The sequence below is a fragment of the Oncorhynchus keta genome, chromosome 28, assembly GCF_023373465.1.
Source record: "Oncorhynchus keta strain PuntledgeMale-10-30-2019 chromosome 28, Oket_V2, whole genome shotgun sequence".
NCBI lineage: Eukaryota > Metazoa > Chordata > Actinopteri > Salmoniformes > Salmonidae > Oncorhynchus > Oncorhynchus keta.
The window spans coordinates 62,488,833-62,506,614 of NC_068448.1; the positions used below are offsets into that span (position 1 = coordinate 62,488,833).

General features: G+C 43.4%; 1 protein-coding gene across 2 annotated transcripts in view; it reads left to right on the plus strand.

Moving 5' to 3' along the window:
- Positions 1-17,782, plus strand: part of sema5a (sema domain, seven thrombospondin repeats (type 1 and type 1-like), transmembrane domain (TM) and short cytoplasmic domain, (semaphorin) 5A) — a 205,228-nt gene that overhangs the window by 116,298 nt on the left and 71,148 nt on the right. For both annotated transcript variants that reach the window (XM_052483480.1, XM_052483481.1), the window contains 3 exons: positions 2,689-2,893; positions 5,886-6,093; positions 7,811-7,928. In XM_052483480.1, the coding sequence (XP_052339440.1) occupies positions 2,689-2,893; positions 5,886-6,093; positions 7,811-7,928 (531 nt within the window). The remainder of the gene's footprint in view (positions 1-2,688; positions 2,894-5,885; positions 6,094-7,810; positions 7,929-17,782) is intronic.

Below are 17,782 nucleotides of genomic sequence, written 5' to 3' on the forward strand. Positions count from 1 at the left end.
TGCACATGAAGAAACGCACACACACACAGATTCCAGTCACTTGAGGCTAGGAGAAATTGCCTGGATGGAAACCAATTTCCTCTGGCTTGTAGTATCTGACCAAAGCCTTGCCCTGCCCACTGTGGCTGTGTAGGTCTGCACAGGGCCCTGTTAGAGAGGATAAAGTGTGTGTGTGTGTGTGTGTGTGTGTGTGTGTGTGTGTGTGTGTGTGTGTGTGTGTGTGTGTGTGTGTGTGTGTGTGTGTGTGTGTAAACCAGCCTTTTCCAAGCTAAGGGGGAATTGCTCTGAGCTGCACCATTTGACACACGTACGCACACACATGCATACACACACACACACACACACATTTCACTGTTGGAGCACAGCACACTTTATCTAGGTTGGGGTGACATCTTCATCAAGTATTTGTCAATGTTGGAGGATTCGATTTACGAGCTTTGGATTTATGGCAGCCCTGCATTGATGTAAAATGGCCTACCCATATATCTAGCACCCTACACACACACACACACAAACACACACACACACACACACACACACACACACACACACACACACACACACACACACACACACACACACACACACACACACACACACACACACACAGAGTGAGAGAGAGACTCACACACACACATACACACATACATACACACCGCAAAGTGGATCTTTCCCCAACTTCCTGTGAAATCATTACTCACACACACCCTGGCCATTGATTGAATGGTTAATAATCAATCTGTCTAGAGAAATATCTCCCTCTTCTCTTAAACTGTATGAATTGATCCAGTAGTCATAGATCATGGTGAATCATGTTGCTGTGTATTAACAGTTAATATACCATCAGACTGGGGTGGGTGTGTCTGAGTGCAGATAGTCATCTCTCACTTTTAAATGCAAAATGAATTCATTGTTTAACTCATTGTCAGAGAGAGATTGATGTGTTTTGCACAAAACTCTTATTGATGATTTCCCAATGGTTGTTATAATACATTTTACATGCATATCTCACTATATTATACAGTTAGTACCAGACCTGGGTAGAAAATAGTTATGTTTTGTAGTTCATTTGAAAATACTACCTTTTCAAAAACTCAAGGTCGTCAAATATAGGTTATGACATTTCAACTAAAAGTCAAATATTTTATTTAATATTCAAGTACAGGTCTCAGAAAAACAACATAATATTAAAGTATTGGAATATGTCTCAGAAGACCCCAAAATATTTTAAGATATTTTAATAAATAAAAGCAACATTTTTTTTGATGGCTGCCAAAAAGCTACAACAGTTAGTTCAATTAGTCTAAATATATGATCATAAGCATGTGGTTTAGGGGGCTCTTAGATATTCGTCTTAATATAGTTTATAGTCAGAATGAAATATATGAGGGACATGGAATCACCTCAACATTAGAGTAGACCAGCAGCTTCAAAATGGCTAACAAATATATTTTCACAATGAGTGAGACATAAGGTAATACAGTAAAACTTGGCATCAAGTTCTTGTGTAGTAACTTTGTGATTATTACAATAGCAACATTGTTGTTACATAGGACTTGCATGATAATGGAGTTATTACATAAGTAGAATAAGGAATAGTCACTATTCCTCTTGTGAGCTCATTTCAGCTCATTTCTATGCAATTAAAATGCAATTGCAAATGTATTATGTAACAACATGCTAATAAAATGTTGTCCCAAAAGTATTTAGTTTTATTACTCAGGCACAAGAACAGTTGAATGTTAAATTGAGAGTGCTAACCGTAACAAATGATGGCTATTGAGTGTCAAAAGAAAACTAAATATCCCAAAACATGAATCAACATCCCCTCATGAATCAACTGCAGCCAAGGTAGGTGGAAAATCTTTTGTTTTAGTCTGAGTAAACTATCCCTTTAAAGATGGTCAAGTGTGTGTTCGTAACAAGAACATTTACCCTCAGATGGACAAAGAGGTTCAAAGTTGTTTTTGCTAAGCATCCAACTTGCTGTTTCCAATGTTTGCAAATGGATTTGAATTACTCTGCAGTATTTTCAGGTATCATACAATTAATTGCAGCTTTCAAACTTTTCAGTGGCTTGTTGGAAGAGTCCGTAGTTGAGCATCACAACTTATTTATACTTTTGTGTACAAAATTCATTGGTTTGATTTGATTGTACAACTGGGGCAATGGATATTCAGGAGAATGAACATTTACAAAATGTTCAGAAATAAATGTATTGTGTAGATCCAATAAGACTCTCAGATAGATTGGAATAGTGCAGGAGATTGTGTGTGCTCTATTCATTATATTTCTACCTTCAACGTGCAGTTCCAGATATAGCCCTGCCATTAGTTGAAGGCAGCCAATCCAATAGTTTCAGAAAAGTAGTCACTTCCTCAGATCTGTAAACTGTCATCAAGGCAAAGGGTAGCTACTTTGTAGAATCTCAAATATAAAATATATTTTGATTTGTTTAACACTTTTTTGGTTACTCCATGATTCCATATATGTTATTTCATAGTTTTGATGTCTTCACTATTATTCTACATTGTAGTACATAGTTTTTAAAAAAAATAAGAAAAACCCTGGAATGAGTAGGTGTGTCCGAACATTTTGACTGGTACTGTATATATTGCATTAAAATACAAAAACACAGTCATGGGAAGCACAAATAAATGATCTCTGTCCCTCTCTTTCTCCCTCGAGTGTGGTACCATAGACTACGGCTCCTACGTGAATCTGACAGAGAGGAACCTGCAGGATGCCCAGAAGTTCCTGCTGATGAATGAGGTGGTTCAGCCGGTCCAGCCTGTCCCTTACTTTATGGAGGATAATATCCGCTTCTCCCATGTAGCTGTGGACGTGGTGCAGGGCAAAGACATGTTGTTCCATATCATCTACCTGGCCACAGGTAAATTTGAAGTGTGTGTGTGTGTGTGTGTGTGTGTGTGTGTGTGTGTGTGTGTGTGTGTGTGTGTGTGTGTGTGTGTGTGTGTGTGTGTGTGTGTGTGTGTGTGTGTGTGTGTGTGTGTGTGTGTGTGTGTGTGTGTGTGTGTGTGTGTGTGTGTGTGTGTGTGTGTGATTCCTAGCCCTTTGACTCTGCACATGGTGGAGTGGTTCAGGAAGGTGAATGAAGGCATTAGATGTGAAGCTCTGAGGAGTCATCAAAGCTTTCATTCAGCTGACATTAATGGGATCGCAATGAACTGCCATGTGTCCTCCATATGCAGCAGTACACACACACACACACACACACACACACACACACACACACACACACACACACACACACACACACACACACACACACACACACACACACACACACACACACACACACACACACACACAGAGGCACACAAGCTTATACACGCACACAACCTTGCACATCCAGCAGACTCACCCCCCCGCCTCAGACACACACAACATCCTTTTCCACACACTCAATCCCTCACTGAGAGATGTTAAACACCATGAAATTGCAACCAGTCGCCTGTCAAGGGGAAGCATGGCGGTAATGAGAAAAACACAGGTACCGTATGTAACACAGCAACCAGACAGAGGACAGGAAGTATGTAACACAGCAACCAGACTGGAAGGCTTAACCTCCTCTTACACTGCTGGATTATACAGCCATGCTCTGTCTCATTCTGTGCCCCTGTTATTTCTGGATCCCTCCTCCACCTGTTCTGCATCACTAGCCCTGGGGCATTTCTGTCTGTCTGACGGTCCTGCTAACAAAACATTGCTCCCATTGTGGTTGTGTGTATTCGTATGTGCATGAGTGAGTGAGCGAGTGTGTGTATCTCCACTCTCATTGTGTGTGGATGTGTGCTTATACGTGCGTGAATGTGTCTGTGTGATTAATGCGGCAATGAGATCGGTGGGTTCACACAGAGCAAACAAGTTTCTGGATGCTAACCAGACCCTAATGAAAACATCTGAACCAGTGTCAGGCCATTAGCAATGGCTAGCATACATAGCTCATCACTGGCTATTAGCGCTCTACTGCACTGCTCTGGTACCTGATTGTTTTACTAGAGGGCCGAACAACTAGGTAGTGTCGTACAATTGTTTTCCAACTTTTGGCTTTGAAACACCCCACAAATCCTCTTTAATTCCTGTTTGTATAAAATAGACAAAACAAACTGTTTTTAGGCAGGATCAAGCCATGAACACTAACACTATTGTAGCATGTTGAACCAAACTATTTCCAACATTTCTTTGCTTGTAGCTTTTAGTCAAGTTTAGTCATCAATTTCTGAGTATCTCGGATATCAGTTTCCCTACAGATCTATAAAACATCCATTGCTGCCGCAGTGCAAAACTACTTCGGGGCAGGACTGTACTTTTGTATTTTACCACCTTGAAGCTTTGTGTTCGGGAATAGAAATTCAACTTTCTTAGATCTAATTACATTCCCCTCCCCACAGGGAATACATGTATAATTGACGATGTTTGCTTGAGTTGCCTCCAAATTCTGTATCTTATGCAATCACATGGGATGTTCCCATTCTTGCCAAGAATAAATGGAATTGAATGGAGGCAATCTGCATGGAACATTACAGTAGTGGACCACAGAGGTCATCTGTTAAATGCTGGCCTAATCTGTAAATCAAGACTTCCTATGATTGCAGTTTAGCATGTCTTTAAACACTTTAAATGAGTGGATTTGGTGGCCTGATCAGCTTAGTAACTTTCAACATGGCACCGTCATAGGATACCATCTTCCCAACAAGTCAGTTAGACTCATTTCAGGAACTAGAGCTGCCCCAGTCAACTGTAAGTGCTGATATTGTGAAGGGGAAACGTCTAGAAGCAACAACGGTTCAGCCGCGAAGTGATAAGCCACACAAGCTCACAGATTGGTATCGCAGAGTGCTGAAGTGCGTAGCCTGTCAAAAATATTTTGTTCTCGTTTGCAACCCTCACTACCGAGTTCCAAACTTCCTATGGAAGCAATGTCAGCACAAGGACTGTTCATCGGGAGCTTCATGAAATGGGTTTCCTTGGCCGAGCAGCCTAATACACAAGCCTAATATCACCATACGCAATGCCAAGTGTCGGCTGGAGTGGTGTAAAGCTCGCCGTCATTGGACTCTGGAGAAGTGGAAATTAGTTATCTGGAGTGCTGAATCACGCTTTACCATCTGGCAGTCCGATGGACAAATCTGAGTTTAGCGGATGCCAGGAGAACGCTACCTGTCCGAATGCACAGTACCAACTGTTTGTTAAGGGAGGAATTATAGTCTGGGGCTATTTTTCATGGTTAGGGCTAGGCCCCTTAGTTCCAGTGAAGGGAAATCACTACAGCATACAATGACATTCTGAATGATTCTGTGCTTCCAACTTTGTGGCAACAGTTTGGGGAAGGCCAAGCGAGGTCCATACAGAAATGGTTTGTTGAGATCAGTGCGGAAGAGCATGACTGGCCTGCAAAAAGCCCTGACCTCAACCCCACCGAACACCTTTTGGATGAATTGGAATGCCGACTGCGAGCCAGGCCTAATTGCCCAACATCAGTGCCCGACTTCACTAATGCTCTTGTGGCTGAATGGAAGAAAGTCCAGGCAGCAATATTCCATCATGTAGTGGAATGCCTTCCCAGAAGAGTGGAGGCTGTTATAGCAGTTAAGGAAGGACCAACCCATATTAATGCCGATGATTTTGGAATGAGATGTTTGACGAGCAGGTCTCCACATACTTTTGGTCATGTAGTGTACTTTTCCAGTGGGAATAAGCTATTGTAGTTGATTGGGGATGTTGCAACTATGTGGAGTCAATGGTGACTTCCTCTCCCTCATCCACTCCCTTTGAAAAAGAAGAATAATGTTTAATACATATGAGACAGAAATGTTCCCTCTTTTTTTATCTACCCCCTTCTGTTACTCTCTCCTCTCCAGATTATGGAACCATCCGTAAGGTCCTGTCTCCTCTGAACCAGTCCATGGGCAGCTGTCTATTGGATGAGATTGAGTTGTTTCCGCCCAGGAGGAGACAACCAATCAGAAGCCTCCTGATCCTTCACAGCAGCAGTGAGCTGTATGTCGGGGTCAGAGACCAGGTCATCAAGATACCACTGATGAGATGCAACTTCCACAAGACCAGAGAGTGAGTAGTACACACAGATGTGTACACACACAGATGTGTACACACACACACACACACACACACACACACACACACACACACACACACACACACACACACACACACACACACACACACACACACACACACACATACACACATACACACATACACACACACACAACCTCCTAAGTATCAAAGCTGTGCAATCCAGGTGACCAAGAATATGTTAGCCAACTGAGCTAAAGTCTAGACATTATTTTATGGAGCTAAAACAAGTCTTCAGGTTTCAGATAATCTTGGTAACCCAGAAGTAAAATTATTTGTAATTTCCTTTTTTTCTTCTGTGGTATATGCCGTTAACAATTGTGATTACCTTTGTGCAAAGGAAGGAAGCGAAGAGTCCTCCCGTGGAAATGGAAACTCTCAGCAAAACCCTTCCACTAATTGCACCTGTATTTATCATAGTCAAACAGCACATTATCGTTTTGATGAATTTTTACAATATCACCAATTTTGACTTTGTTGCTGTGGAATCTAGTGGAAACCGTTCATCACGAGCTTGAATAACATTGCACCAGCTTAAGCACCACCTTTGCTCAATCCTGATTCGTCCAAATAATCAATCACAAAAACCCAAAACCAGAAACTACTGCTGCTCGTAATCACATAATTATATTTGTGCCTTGACAGATTCTCAACGTTTCATCTGTCCATGAGAATCTGTCCACCAGAGATTAGGTTTCAGACAAAGACCCACCCACAGACCCTCACACATACACTACTTCTCCACAACTGCATGTAGTTTCATAGTTGTTACAAGCTAATTACTTGTTAATTTATCCAATTATAGTGGGCCTGGCATGATGCCAATGTAATATAGTGTTGGTCTGCCTTCTTGTCCCCTCAGCTGCTGTGGCTATTGTAGTGGGAGTATGTTAATGGGACATATTGAGTTTCTGACAGAGGCACCAGATCGTTCAGAGCAAAGGCCTGGATATGAACACAGTGCCAAGGATAACAGTAGAAAACGTGATTCACAGAGACGAACTATGTATTAAATGGCACCCTATTCCCTATTTAGGGCACTACTATTTGATAGGGCTCTGGTCAAAAGTAGTGCACTATATAGGGAACAGGGTGCCATTTTGAGCGCAATGCATGATTTACAAAGACTTCAATGAAGAGATTTGGAGAAACCACAGCAAATAGGTGAAAACCAACCTACAATTTTCATCTCACATAGACATAAGTTATTCTCTGGTTTAGATTTAGAGATGGAGGGTAACACCTGGGTCAGTAACACCTGAGTAGATTATAAACTGTTATTTTTTTTGTCTTCTGACAGACGAACGAATGTGTGTCAGTACACAATCTATCACTATTATATTCGACAGACTATTACTGTAGCTAATACCATCTGAGAGATGAGTGTAGGTTGTGACACGGCTCTCTTATTTGCATGACAGAAGAGAGACATCAGGTACTTTATTGTGCTGGAAACCTCTACGCCTCCTAAACAGAGACCTGGAAAAGCCAGAAGGGGATTGAGCTGGTATTAGACTGGTCCCATTACAAATCTGTACTGTGATAATAGTTTGTGATAGTCTTGCTTATTCCTAAAAAGTTTACAGATCAGAACATGACTGAGGACTAACCTTTTCACACCCTCTCGCCTTTTCTCTCTTTAATTAATATATGAATCAATTAATCAGTCAATATGTCTCCTCTCTGTCAGGGCGTGTGTGGGGGCGAGGGACCCGTATTGTGGCTGGGACCTGGTGTTGAGGAAGTGCACCACACTGGAGGAGAGCGTCAGCATGAGCCAATGGGAACAGAGCATCACTAAGTGCCCTGTGAGTACCCAGAATGCACTGTACCACACACACACACACACACACACACACACACACACACACACACACACACACACACACACACACACACACACACACACACACACACACACACACACACAAAGAGAAATGCATTCTCTCCCCAGCAAGGCCTCAATCAATCTCCTCTGTCTTCGCGATCATTAGCTAACTCGCAACAGTTCGCCCCATTCATTCTGTCCACGCCCAATTCCGGGGGATTGATTTCACGGCGACCCCGCTTAATGAAACGGTAATTGACGTGTATCTGACAGACATCCATTCTGGGGCAGTGACCATTGGCAGTGTTGAGTGCTGGTCTAGTCTTGTATGGGGTTTCCCTGTTCAACAGGTTATTTGGCACTACTAGACAGCCCACTGCATTTGTTGGCGAACACCTACACACACACACACACACACACACACACACACACACACACACACACACACACACACACACACACACACACACACACACACACACACACACACACACACACACACACACACACACACACACACACACACACACACACACCAAAGCATTACTTATTCAGAATCTTTCAAGTTCACCGACAGACCTAAGGGGCACTCTCTACTGATCAGAGAACACTGGCTGTCTCCTTCTGATGACATAATAGTCAACTAAAAGACAGTGATGGTTACAGACACTATTACAGGTGTCGTCACCTGTGCTCTTTTTTTTCTTCTTTTTTTTAACCTTTATTTAACCAGGCAAGTCAGTTAAGAACAAATTCTTATTTTCAATGACAGCCTAGGAACATTTACATTTACATTTAAGTCATTTAGCAGATGCTCTTATCCAGAGCGACTTACAAATTGAACAGTGGGTTAACTGCCTGTTCAGGGGCAGAACGACAGATTTGTACCTTGTCAGCTCGGGGGTTTGAACGTGCAACCTTCCGGTTACTAGTCCAACGCTCTAACCACTAGGCTACCCTGCTCTGGTGTCGTCGCCTGTGCTCTGGTGTCGTCGCCTGTGCTCTGGTGTCGTCGCCTGTGCTCTGGTGTCGTCGCCTGTGCTCTAGCTATTCTTAGCGCTCATTATTTGCTCAGACACAACTGCCAAAGACAAGAAGGGAGCGTGTATTTGCTTATGTAACCTTTACGTATCCAGTTAAATCATTGGAAATGAGAATGAATTCTATTCCAATAACGACCTGCTGGCCAGCGGAACAATGGAGTCCTGTGTTGCCCAGACAAACTGTGATCCATTTGGTTATTATTGTAGGACTTCCATGGCTATTACAACAGACTGACGTCTGGCAGTCCAAATGCACGTAACTGTTGGACAGGACTGGAATATTGGGGACAAAATGACTGCAAAGTCAATGACGCTTTTGTGAAGCTGCGTAGATTTATTTCCCATACAGTACTATAATCGGCTTTTGGGATTAACATGGTTTTCTTCAACATGGAACTGAACTTTCAGAGAACTTAGAGGAGGGATGAAGTCATACTGTATTTGACATGTTTTTGTGGTTAAGATTTGGATAGGATCTTATTCCAAGGTGTAATGTGTACCACAGTGAGTTGGTAGAAAGGAGACAGCTCTACCAACCTATTCACAAAACCATCTGGTGTTTGGGACTGGACTCCCTGTGGAAATAAACAATATTGAAAAGAGGTGTGTTTTTGGTGAAGTAAAATAAATCTTAGTCACCATGCTCACCGAATGTGTCTTTTAGGCATTAAAAGTACAAATGGAACTGAAATAGAATGGAAGCATTCTGTTCCTTCCCCCTCTACAGCACATTTCAAACCCAAGAACAAAACAATGCACTTCATCTTATCAGTGAGAAACAATAGAAATGTCTGCTGATACAATTCCACTGAGGCTGTGAAATGATACATTATTATTGATGTGATGTTCCCTAGTCTATGTTCCCCACTTTTTTTCACAGGCAATTGTTTTATCTAGTTCCCCTTGCCACGGCGGCTAAATATCACTCTTTTGTCCATCCCTCTATTCTAACCTTTAATTTCATTAGCAGATTACACACTTCTTTATCAGTCCTACAATAAAAGAGGGTGTTAATATCTTCTAATAGATATGCAATATAGCTCTCTCTCTCTCTCTCTCTCTCTCTGCCTTTCTCAATTCAATTTAAGGGTTTTATTGGCATGGGAAACATTAGTTAACTTGGCCAAAGCAAGTGAAATAGATAATAGACAAAAATAGTAGACATAAAAGTAGACATTAATAGACATAAAAATGAACAGTAACCATTTCACTCACAAAAGTTCCAAAACAATAAAGACATTTCAAATGTCATATTATGACTATGTACAATGTTATAATGATGTGCAAATAGTTCAAGTGCAAAAGGGAAAATAAATATAGGTTGTATTTAGAATGATGTTTGTTCTTCACCGGTTGCCCGTTTCTTGTGCAAGGCTATGCTCACTGAGTGTGTACACCTTTCAAAGATTTCCTTCCTTTTGGGTCAGTCACGGTGGTCATGTATTCATGTATACCTGACTCCAATAATGACCTAATCATGGTCTTCAGTTTAGAATGCAATTTGATTAATCAGCTGTGTTTGCTAGGGATAGAGAAAAAGTGTAACACCAATCATCAGGCCCTCAAGGACTGGAGTTGCCCACCCCTGCTATAGATGGTGGTGTGGATTCGGCTGGGCCTAGTCATGCTAGAAATGGTGTAGATGAGGATGGGTCTAGTCAGGTTATAGATGGTGGTGTAGATGAGGCTGGTTCTAGTCAGGCTATGGATGGTGGTGTAGCTGGGGCTGGGTCTAGTCATGTCATGGATGGTGTTGTAGATGAGGCTGGTTCTAGTCAGGCTATGGATGGTGGTGTAGCTGAGGCTGGGTCTAGTTATGTCATGGATGGTGTTGTAGATGAGGCTGGTTCTAGTCAGGTTATGCGAGTGGATGAGGAGATTAAAGTGGGGAAGGGCAAGTGGCTAGGGGTGGTGGAGGATGTTGTCAAGTGTAAGAGGAAAAAGGGGGAGAAGAAAGGAGGTGGGAGGGGAGGGGAGGGGAGAGGCTGGTGTGGTCAAAAGCACTAAGTATCCTTTGCCTGGTGTTGGGAGGAGGCTCCGAATTTAGAGAAAGGGCAGCTGGTCAGGATGGGAGATGGAGATGAGGAGGAGGAGGAAGATGAGTCTGAGGAAGAGGACAATGAGGAGGCTTTTTTTCAGACTCCTCCACAATGGGTCCAGAGCTGACAGCCAGCCAGTTAGGCAGAGGGGTCAAAGTACACAGTGAGGGAACTGCCAAGGTTCCTGAATGAGACTAAAGGGAAAGTTTTGTAAGATCAGTACAACATGCTATGAAAAATGAGGGGCATTGTGTCCTCTCACCCAGCAAACGTTTTAGGTTGAGGAAGTGGGTCACAACCATGCGTAAGGGTCTACCTTCAGATGCTTTTTAGATGAATAGTTCTTATCTAACACTGGGATTTTTTTAGCTTTACAATTGGTCTCTTTCTTTGTTGGCTTTTCTCCCACTTCTTATGGAGACTCTTCGGGTAGGCTCGCTCAATATAAATGGCGCCAGAGATGCGGGAAATAGTCTGTTGGGTGAATATGTAAAACAAAAATAGTACAGGTTTTGTTTCTGCTGGAGACGTGGGACACCCACTGTTGTTTACCCAATGCTCCCGAGTGGCGCAGCGGTCTAAGGCACTGCATTTCAGTGCTAGAGGCGTCACTACAGACACCTGGTACGAATCCAGGCTGTATCACAACCAGCCATGATTGGGAGTCCCATAGGGCGGAGCACAATTGGCCCAGTGTCTTTCCGGATTTGGCCGGTGTATGCCATCATTGGAAATAAGAATATGTTCTTAAAAACCTCTTGGTGTTGGGGGGCAGTATTTTCATTTTTGGAAAAAAAACGTTCCCGTTTTAAACGGGATATTTTGTCAGGACAAGATGCTAGAATATGCCTATAATTGACCCCTTTGGATAGAAAACACTCTAACGTTTCCAAAACTGTAAAGATATTGTCTGTGAGTATAACAGAGCTGATGTTGCAGGCGAAAGCCTGAGAAAAATGCAATTCGGAAGTGCCACCGGTTTTGAAAGCACTGCGTTTCAATGACTCCCTATTCAGCTGTGAATGTACCATCAACGAGCTTACGCTTTCTACGTATTCCCCAAGGTGTCTACAGCATTGTGACGTAGTTTTACGCATTTCTGTTGAAGAATAGCCGTAGGCGGCCACATCGCGTAAGTGGTCACATGGTGGCTCCGAGAGAGATTCTCGCGTAAAATATAGAGGTAGCCATTACTCCAATCGGTCCTAGTGAAAAACGAATTGTCCCAATGGATATATTATTGAATAGATATTAGAAAAACACCTTAAGGATGGATTCTAAACAACGTTTGCCATGTTTCTGTCGATATTATGAAGCTAATTTGGAATATTTTACGGCGTTGTGGTGACCACAATTCCCGGGCGATTTCTCAGCCAAACGTGAAGAACAAACGGAGCTATTTCGCCTACAAAAATAATATTTTGGAAAAAAATGTACTTTGGCTGTCTACCTGGGAGTCTCGTGAGTGAAAACATCCGAAGTTCATCAAAGGTAAACGATTTAATTTGATTGCTTCTCTGATTTCAGTGACAAGGTTGCCTGCTGCTAGCAAGGCATAATGCTATGCTAGGCTATGATAAACTGACACAAATGCTTGTCTAGCGTTGGCTGTAAAGCATATTTTGAAAATCTGAGATGACAGGGTGATTAGCAAAAGGCTAAGCTGTGTTCCAATATATTTCACTTGTGATTTTCATGAATAGGAATATTTTCTAGGAAGATTTATGTCTGTTGCGTTATGCTAATTAGTGTCAGATGATGACAACGGTCCCGTTCACGGGATGGGGTGCCACTAAAGGTTTTAACTCACTTGCCTAGTTAAATAAAGGTAAAATAAAAAAAATGTTGTGAATGATGTCAATTGGGGGCTCTGATGGAAAGGGGCAAGTGTGCTGAGCCATGGAGAAAATGTTAGTGCAGGGGTGGCAGTCCTTTTTGCACCGGATCTGACTGTAAAAATGTGTTCCTCGAAGGAGGTGTGTAGGGGTAGACTACTTGTAGTAGAAGCAGAAATTAAAAACAGGGGTATTGTCCTAATAAATGTGCATGCGCCTCACAAAGGGAGCGAGAGGGTGTCGTTTGGGTGTCTTAGAAAGGAAGTCTCACAGGTAGCGCATGAGGAGATACTGGTGGTCGGCGGGGACTGGAATTGTACGATAGATTTTTACGAAAGATAGAAATGGGGAGCAACATCATTCAGGCTCAGTGGGGGTGTTAAGCAACATCATTAAGCAGTTCGACCTGATGGATGTTTGGAGATCTAGACATCACAAGACAGCATACATGGGTGAAGGTCTTTGGGACTAGGGTGAAAGTAAACAGACAGAGCAATAGGCTGTTGGGCGCTACCGTTCTCCCGGTGCGTTTTTCGGATCACCACATAACCGTGGCTCGGCTGTCTATTTAACCAGGGCCTCTGTGGGCATCCTATTGGAAGTTTAATGTAAAGCTTTTACAAGATGCAAGTTTTTGCTCAGGTTTCCAGACTTTTTGGGAAAGTTGTGGGCAGCACAGAGAGGAGTCTGAGTCAATTTTGGGATGTGGGAAAAGTCCAAATTCAGCTTTTCTGTCAACAGTATACTGCTCTCTCATCCCCAGAGGCTATGAGAGTATTGGGGGAACTTGAGCATCGTATCAGTGAAGTGGGAGTAGAGCTGGTGTGGGTGGCAAGGCAATGTAGGCCTCCAGGCTAATTTAGCTGAATTATGTAGGGACCTTGGCAGTTTTTTCAAGGTTAAAGCAAAGGGAGCACTTGTAAGAGCTAGGTTCTCCATGCTCAAGGAGATGGATGTTCCCAGCTCCTTCTTCTTTGGTTTGGAAAGACAGAGTGGTGAAGCCAAGGGTATGCATTATCTGCGGCTGTTGGATGAGCGGGTGACCTCTGTGGTGGGGAGATGCCTGAGCGGACTGTGGAGTTTTATAGAGTATAGGGCAGAATTGTGTGATCCTATGTGTGGTCAGGTTTTGTTTGCAGAACTCCCTAAGCTCTCTCTGGCACTGATGGATGAAATGGACATTCCTCTGTTGTCCCATGAACTGGCAGAGGCCATAACCAAGATGTCCCCCGGCCGAGCACCGGGGGTCGAATAACTTCCAGAGGAGTTTTATTTTAAAAATCTGGAGAATAATAAAGACTCTATAGTATACAAGGACCAGACTTTTGCGTACCGGGTCGCTCAATCACGGACAACTTGTCCTTAATAAGGGACATGTTAGACTTATCAAGAGTGTCTAATGTGAACTCTGACTGGTCTCTTTAGACCAAGAGAAGGCTTTTGAAAGAGCGGACCATGATAATCTGTTTAATGTGATGTTTGGGGAAAGGTTTTTGGTTCTTGTGTGAAGATGTTGTATGCTGGGGCATCATGTATGGTCAAAGTGGGAGTGGGACTCAGTAGGCCAGTCTGGGTTAGACGGGGCATCAGACAATGATTCCATCTATCGGGGCAGTTATATACACTAGCCATTGAGCCTTTTTTGGGCCTCCTACGCAGGAGACTCCAGGGAATGTGCTGGACAGGCATATCAATATTGGCGTATGCAGATGACGTTTCTGTGACTGGAAGGGATGGGCAGGATATGTAGCTACTAGAGACTAGTCTGAAGGTGTACAAGGGAGCTTTGTCGGCTAAGGTGAACTGAGGCAAGAGCAAAGCTCTGTTATGTGGGCATGGAGGGATAGCCCCCCCCCCCCTCTGCTTCCAGGGGGTTTGCAGTGGGGTTGTGAAGAGCTTAACATTTTGGGGGTGTACCTGGGCTCACAGAGGTGGATCAAGAAGAACTGGGAGTGGCTGTCAAGACTGGCCAGGTGGCTCCTGTCCCAAGTGTCATATAGCGGGAGGGTGCTGATAATCAACAAACTGGCAGACTCTAGCAGCTCTGGACAGGCGGGAGACTCTAGCAGCTCTGGACAGGCGGGAGACTCTAGCAGCTCTGGACAGGCGGGAGACTCTAGCAGCTCTGGACAGGCGGGAGACTCTAGCAGCTCTGGACAGGCGGGAGACTCTAGCAGCTCTGGACAGGCGGGAGACTCTAGCAGCTCTGGACAGGCGGGAGACTCTAGCAGTGCAAGGGAAAATAGTCGGAGGACAAGTTGTTAGTCCTTACCGAAGACTTGGAACCGTCCGGACCTGGTGATTTACCACTTTTCATTGCGGACACTGCTGTTGCAATCTCCTCAGGTGTAAATTCTTCTTCTAGACAGTCATGGGAGTCTGTATCAATTGAAGGCATATTCAAGCTAATAAAGAAGGAATCAATCAGCAACGGGTCTTGAGGGGATTCAGAGGTGTATAACGCAGAGTAAAATAGTTTGAATTGATCATTGATCTCTTTATGTATAACTGTGGTGGCACCAGACGGGGTCCTTATTTGTGGGATTAAACGTGAGGCCTCAGATTTACGGATCTGATATGCAAGGAGTTTACTGGCCTTGTCGCCTTGTTCATACACTCTGTACCGAGCTCGCAAGAGTAACTGTTCAGCTTGCCTGATAGAAAGCTCATCAAATTCAGATTGGAGTAGTTGGCGCTCTTTATGCAGATCAGAGGAAGGATCCGTAGCATACTTCTCATCCAATGTGGTTATGGACTCGCTCAGGTACCGAAGTCGCTGGGAGCGAACTCTGTTTTGGTTGGCTGTATAAGAAATAATTTGGCCACGTAGGTATGCTTTGAGAGACTCCCATATGGTAGAGCAGGACTTAGCTGGTGTTGAATTAGTTTCTAGGAATAAGGTGATTTCAGAAGAAAGGAAATTGACAAACTCCTTATCTGAGAGTAAAATGAGGTTAAGACGCCATGGAAAACACATAGGAGGTCGCTGGGGAAACTCTAGTTCAATCACTAATGGTGAATGGTCAGAGATAACAATACTCTCGTAAGTACACTGCCGAAGGTTAGACAGAAGTTTTTTGTCAAAAAATAAGTAATCAATCCGGGAGTATGTTTGATGAACATGAGAATAAAAGGAATAATGTCTATCTGTAGGATGTAGGAAACGCCAGGCCTCAAACATTGAAGAAAGGATCATCTGAAGAAAGGTTTGAATAAGTAGGGCACATTTAGATGGGACTGTAGTTGTTCGTGAGAACTGGGGACATTTTACAGTTGAAATCCCCCCCTAAAATCAACAAATGAGAATCTAAATTGGGTATAGCAGACAAAAAGGAAGAAATTAAACTTGTCATCCCAAGTGGTGTCATAAACACTGGCCAAAACAAGAGGGGTAGAAAACAGTTTACCGGTTACTATGACGTATCGTCCCTTAGGATCAGCAATAACCTCAAAAGCTACAAAGGGAGTAGCTTTATCAACCAAAATGGCAGCACCTCTTGATTTACTGTGAAAGTTAGAGTGGAACACTTGACCAACCCAGTCCTTACACATCCTAAAATGCTCACCAGTCCTCAAGTGAGTCTCTTGTAGAAATGCAACATTTGCATTCAAACCCTTTAAGTGTGTCAACACCCTCTTACGCTTCACCGGGTTGTTAACCCCTTTGATGTTCCACGAAATGTACTTGATCGCATTATTTTGGCCCCCCTGGGCGTTCCCATTATACAACCCTGTCATTAGAGCATAGAATGGAAAAGCAATGAGCGCCCAAAAACCCCAGAATAACTTCTCTCAGAGTAATAATGTACGGTGGAAAATGTTTGGAAAAAGTACAGAAAAAAAAACTAAAAAGACAGAATGACAACATTAGAACTGAACAATACAACCGGTAATGGGGGTGTTGTAAGCCGGTAATGGGGGTGTTTGCGCGGCCAAAGGGGGAGGGGCCACCAATGTTTCCGCCACTGAAGGTAACGGCAGAGACTGGGGACTGGCAAGGGGGATGGAGGACTTGTTGGATTTTAACACTCCGAGCCTCTGAGGGGGTGGGAGGTAAAGCCTTCTACAAGCTCTGCATTAAGGTGAGGAACATTAGGAGCCTAACAGGAGTAAAGGCACATCAGTGGCAGGGAGTATGTGGGGTGGAGAGTATGGTGGGTTTTAGATGGAGGGGGCTCTACAAACTCCCAGTACCAAAGAGGTCAGGGGACCTCCAGTGGAGGGTTCTACATGGAGCCTGGCCACTAGTCGCTGGTTGACAAATGTGGGTTGTTGAATTTTCTGTTTGCTTCAGGCAAAGTTGGCTATTTGGCTAACAAGGAGGAGCAGGGTCAAAGGTGGGGGGATAACAGACCCTTTACTATTATTTAATGGGATGGTCTCTGCACGCCTTAGGGTGGAATTTGAGTTCTATAAAATTATTAAAAAGTGTGGAGATGTTTCAGAAGATTTAGTGTGTTTAGCTGGGGAAGATGGGTTGGATATATGATTGTAGAAGTAGTTAGGTTTTGATTATTGAGATGTATGTTGTTTTGTATCGTGGGGTAGAGGGCAAGGTGAGTATACAGCACCAGGGATATTTGTTTTTTGAAGGTGGATGGGGGTGGTGGGGGTGGTGAGGTTTTAATGAAATGAGGATGTATCATTAAAGAAAGACAAAAAGTCCAAAGTCTCTCTCTCTCCCCCTTCTTTCTCTCTCTCTTTCTTCCTATCTCTGCTCTCTCTCTCTCTCTCTCTCTCTCTCTCTCTCTCTCTCTCTCTCTCTCTCTCTCTCTCTCTCTCTCTCTCTCTCTCTCTCTCTCTCTCTCTTCTCTCTCTCTCTGCTCTCTCTCTCTCTCTGTCCCTGCACTCATGACTGTCCCCCTCCCTCCCTTTGGATCTCTCTCGTCTGCTAAATCCCTCCCTTTCTCTCATATC